The 4,433-nt window shown below is 38.3% G+C and overlaps 1 protein-coding gene across 6 annotated transcripts in view; it reads left to right on the top strand.

The window, feature by feature from the left end:
* LOC106875834 (protein-glutamine gamma-glutamyltransferase K) overlaps positions 1-4,433 on the top strand; it is an 80,063-nt gene that overhangs the window by 59,261 nt on the left and 16,369 nt on the right. For all 6 annotated transcript variants that reach the window (XM_052971540.1, XM_052971548.1, XM_014924121.2 and 3 more), the window contains 3 exons: positions 1,140-1,358; positions 1,577-1,825; positions 3,855-3,976. In XM_052971540.1, the coding sequence (XP_052827500.1) occupies positions 1,140-1,358; positions 1,577-1,825; positions 3,855-3,976 (590 nt within the window). The remainder of the gene's footprint in view (positions 1-1,139; positions 1,359-1,576; positions 1,826-3,854; positions 3,977-4,433) is intronic.

The raw sequence follows: 4,433 nt of genomic DNA on the forward strand, positions 1-4,433 counted from the left end.
GCTACAACCAGAAAACCATTACTTTCAAAAACAAACGTTGGAAAGCATTTAGAATGTAGTAAAAACCTACATGATTGGTTCCTAGAGCAGTGGAAGAATGTTATTTTCTCGGACGAGTCATCCTTTACTTTATTTCCAGCCACCGGCCGAGTATACGTGTGGAGACAGCCATAAGATGCATTTGACCCAGACTGTCTTCTTCCAACTGTTAAACACGGAGGAGGATCTGTGATGATCTGAGGGGGGGGGGGCTATATCTTGGAAATCCGCCGGCCAAATGGTTTCCCTTCATGGCAGAATTAATAATTAAGACTATTTAAGCATTTCATCTGATCAAATTCATCCCATGGTTGCGGAACTGTTTCCGGAGAGAAACACAATCTTTTAGGCTGATAATGCACCAATTCACACAGCTAAAGCTGTTACTGAATAGCACGAGTGAAGTTGAACATCTAGTGAAGTTGAACGTCTAGTGAAGTTGAACGTCTAGTGAAGTTGAACATCTAGTGAAGTTGAACATCTAGTGAAGTTGAACATCTAGTGAAGTTGAACATCTAGTGAAGTTGAACATCTAGTGAAGTTGAACATCTTATTTGACCACCACAGTCCCCAGATCTCAATATTATTGAACATTTATGGTGCATTTTAGAAAAACAATTAAGGAGTCGATATCATCCACCATCATCACTTCAAGAACTGGAGACTGTTTCAGCTGAAGAATGGACAAAAGTTTCTTTGGAAACAATTCAAACTTTGTATGAATCCATACCTCGTAGAGTTCAAGCTGTAATTACTGCCAAAGGCGGTTCTACCCAATTTTAAAATTAATTTGTTTGAAATTTTAAAGTGTTTCCATTATTTTGTCCAACCCCTGTATATCTGTACATAAATTTACATACACGCATACATACTTATACCACACACACACACACAAACGATTATCTTAATCGAAGGATTAAGAAGACCACTATTGAATATAGAACTCAAAACGTTGACTTCACTCGTTTAAGAATTAGTTTGTGCGTGCGTGTGTGTGTGAGAGAGAGAGTGTGTGTGACATGCGAAATTGTAAGTAAAGCGAATACGAAAAAAACAGAAAAGGAAAATATTTTAAAGTTTAAAATATTATTATTTTTCAGAGATGAGTCCTCAAGAACTCATGGAAAATGGAATGCTGATCGTTACTCACGTCGACTATCACTTGGATGAAACTTTGAGGCTTCATCACACTGACCAATATGATATTGGCCAGAATGGTCAACTGATAGTTCGACGTGGACAACCATTTATGTTGACTATTGAATTTCATGAAGAATACAACGAGGAGAAACATAAGATAAGATTCATCTTCCAAATTGGTTAGTATTTCTGTGATCGATTACCGAATTAAAATTATTTATTTATACGCTGGCAGAATCGTTAGCCCACCGGGAAAAATGCTTAGCGGCATTTCATCCGTCTTTAGGATCTTTGTTCAAATTCCGCCGAGATCGATACTAGCTTTGAAACTAAAATTATTTATTCATTTATCTATCAATTTACAAAACAATAATATGGTTTTCTTTGTTTCCATAAGGTGAACACCCTCTACCATCAAAGAAGTCTGACATCAGATTTGGCCTGACCGACAAATGGTATCCAGAAGAATGGGGAGCAAAATTGGTGTCCAGGAGAGGCAGAATAATTACTGTCTGTGTTCACCCTGCTTGTGATTGTATTGTAGGAGTGTGGGATTTTATGATTAAAACTACAGTAAGCGGTAAAGGAAGCTACATTTTCGACAATTTTGAGCAAATCTACATCCTCTTCAACCCTTGGTGCCAAAGTAAGTTGCTGGAAATAAATAGCAATCTAAGATATGTGATCTATTCGAGTATTTGTTGTTCATAGATGTGTGAGTGAAGACATGCATGCTTGACTTCTCGTGTCCAGAAGTGTACTGTGTATGTGTGTGTGTGTGTGTGTGTGTGTGTGTGTGTGTGTGTGTGTGTGTGTGTGTGTGTGTGTGTGTGTGACTGTATGCATGCGAGCGTGAATGCGTGCGTGTGTGCGCGCGTGTGTGTGTACGCCGTCTCATTGAATTATTTAGTTGCTACTAAATTTAACCCCTTATATGTATATGTGTATGTATGTATGTATGCATAGCACATTCAACTGCTTTTTTATTTATTGGTCTGGTCTAGAAGTAGAGGCTGTGCCCAAACCTTCACAGGGCCTCAGTTAAGATTTTATATGAACTGTTAACCTTCTAGGAATGAAATTCTAGGGTGGTGAGGAGTAATGTTCTGAAGCGGAAGAAATGAGCGAAGGGTTTAGTGCTGTGTATGGTGGGGATAACGTGTGAAGGAGGTAACAGGGCTAACGTGTGTATAATATGCATAACGTGTGAAGGAGTCGAAGGAGTCAGGACTGCTTGAGTGGAGAAAGCGCGACACCAGCCACTTCCAAGGAGTCGAGGCCGCGACAGTAGTCGTAGAAAAAGCAAAGAGCAATAGCACGTTTGTGTGGTAGCGTAGCAGTAGTAGAGGAGGAAACGACAAGAACGGTCCACCCCGGACGACGCTTTTGTGGGACCAACATTTTTGTGTTTGTTGTATATGCTTTGAGAGAGGTGGTGCGGTCAGACTCAAGGGTTGTCCCGGACAGCACACTTTCTAGTCACGCCAGAGAGACAGTTGTTAGAGTGTGAGGTGTGCGACTTTATAATCGCTAAATCGAATGACCTTTCTTTGGGTGTAGCCTGGTATGTCTACGTGTATAGCAACAGCGCTATGTCAGACTTGGAAGCATTACTCTATTGTTGGTTTTACGTGAGCTTTGTAGAGGATCAGTAGTTGTTGTGGGGAGGGGTACGACATCTCTGCAGAAGAAGGCAAGGCTTCGTAATGCGATTTTTACTGTAATGAGGATGTGTGTTCATCCTTAATGATAAAAGAAAGGCCTCTCATTTGAAGTCATCGTGAATTTTCTAGTTGCGTGTCGAGAGGTGGATTGTGATGGTGTATTCTTGATATGTGTAGCGATTGTGTTTTTTTTTATTTGTAAATATGTATAATCTATTATATATCTAAATGGGCAAGTATGTGTGTAAATTTGCATAAATATTATTTAAATATTAGAAAGTCTCACTTCGGATGTGATGAGAATGAAAGTGTTCGCTTTCTTATTACATTCACGGAAGGGCTTTCCAAAACATTAATTTCAGTTTTGACTTAGGCCATGTTGCATATAAAAGAGATATCTTAGTTCTATATTTAAGAGATGAGGAATTATGTACATTATTTACAATTGACGGAGATTTGTCCCCATCTTGTTTGCTGTTAGCACAACGTTTTGGCTGATATACCCTCCAGCCTCCAGGTGTTTTGGGGAAATTTCGAACTTGGATTCTCATTCCTAAGGTATTTTTCGATGTTATTATTATTATTATTATTATTATTATTCAGGTCACTACCTGGAATCGAACTCGGAATCTTGAAGTTAGTAGTCCGCGCTCTTAACCCCAAGATTCCAAGTTCGATTCCAGGCAGTGACCTGAATAATAATAATAATAATAATAATAATGATAATAATAATAGAAAATACCTTAGGAATGAGATCCCAGGTTCGAAATTTCCCCAAGACACCTGATGAAGGCTGGAGGGTATATCAGCTGAAACGTTGTGTTAACAACAAACAAGATGAGGACAAATATCCGTTAATTGTAAATAATGTAAATAATAGATATCTTATTTATGTATTCTTACCAATGCCATCCTCCTCCTCGTCTTCCTCCTTTATCCACGTCTATCTATTTCTGTCTCTTCTTTCTGTCAACATGTCTATATTTCAGTATAAATTGTTATTCTTTCCAGCTGATCAAGTATACATGGAAGATAAAGACCTCCTCTATGAATATGTGCTAAATGACCATGGACACATATTTCAAGGAAGCGGATGTTCTTCCGTTTACCAGAAACCCTGGAATTATGGGCAGGTATGCTTTAAAAGTGACATGTTACTTTCGTTTAACACTTTTCCATCATTAAGCACAGAAAAAATAACTGAGCGTCTTCTAGCAGATCAGTTTCGGGAATACTTCTTCATCAGATTTCGTATGTGTATTTCGTGTGCAAGATTCTTGATGTGGATACGTGTGTTGAAAGAAATACAATTAAACCTTGGGAGAGGCATTATGCCAGTAATAAACACACGCACTGGTTCAGTCCTTTATTAATTTATATAGTTTTTTGTTAAATTATTTCATTGCACTCTTGCAATCTCCTTAGTAACTTGTCTCTCCACTTCCATTTATTTAAGTGGAGAGACAAGTTACTGAAGAGATTGCAAGAGTGCAATGAAATAATTTAACAAAATACTATATAAATTAATAAAGGACTGAACCAGTGCGTGTGTTTATTACCGGCATAATGCCTCTCCCAAGGTTTAATTGT

Source organism: Octopus bimaculoides, chromosome 1 (assembly GCF_001194135.2).
Source record: "Octopus bimaculoides isolate UCB-OBI-ISO-001 chromosome 1, ASM119413v2, whole genome shotgun sequence".
NCBI classification, from domain to species: domain Eukaryota; kingdom Metazoa; phylum Mollusca; class Cephalopoda; order Octopoda; family Octopodidae; genus Octopus; species Octopus bimaculoides.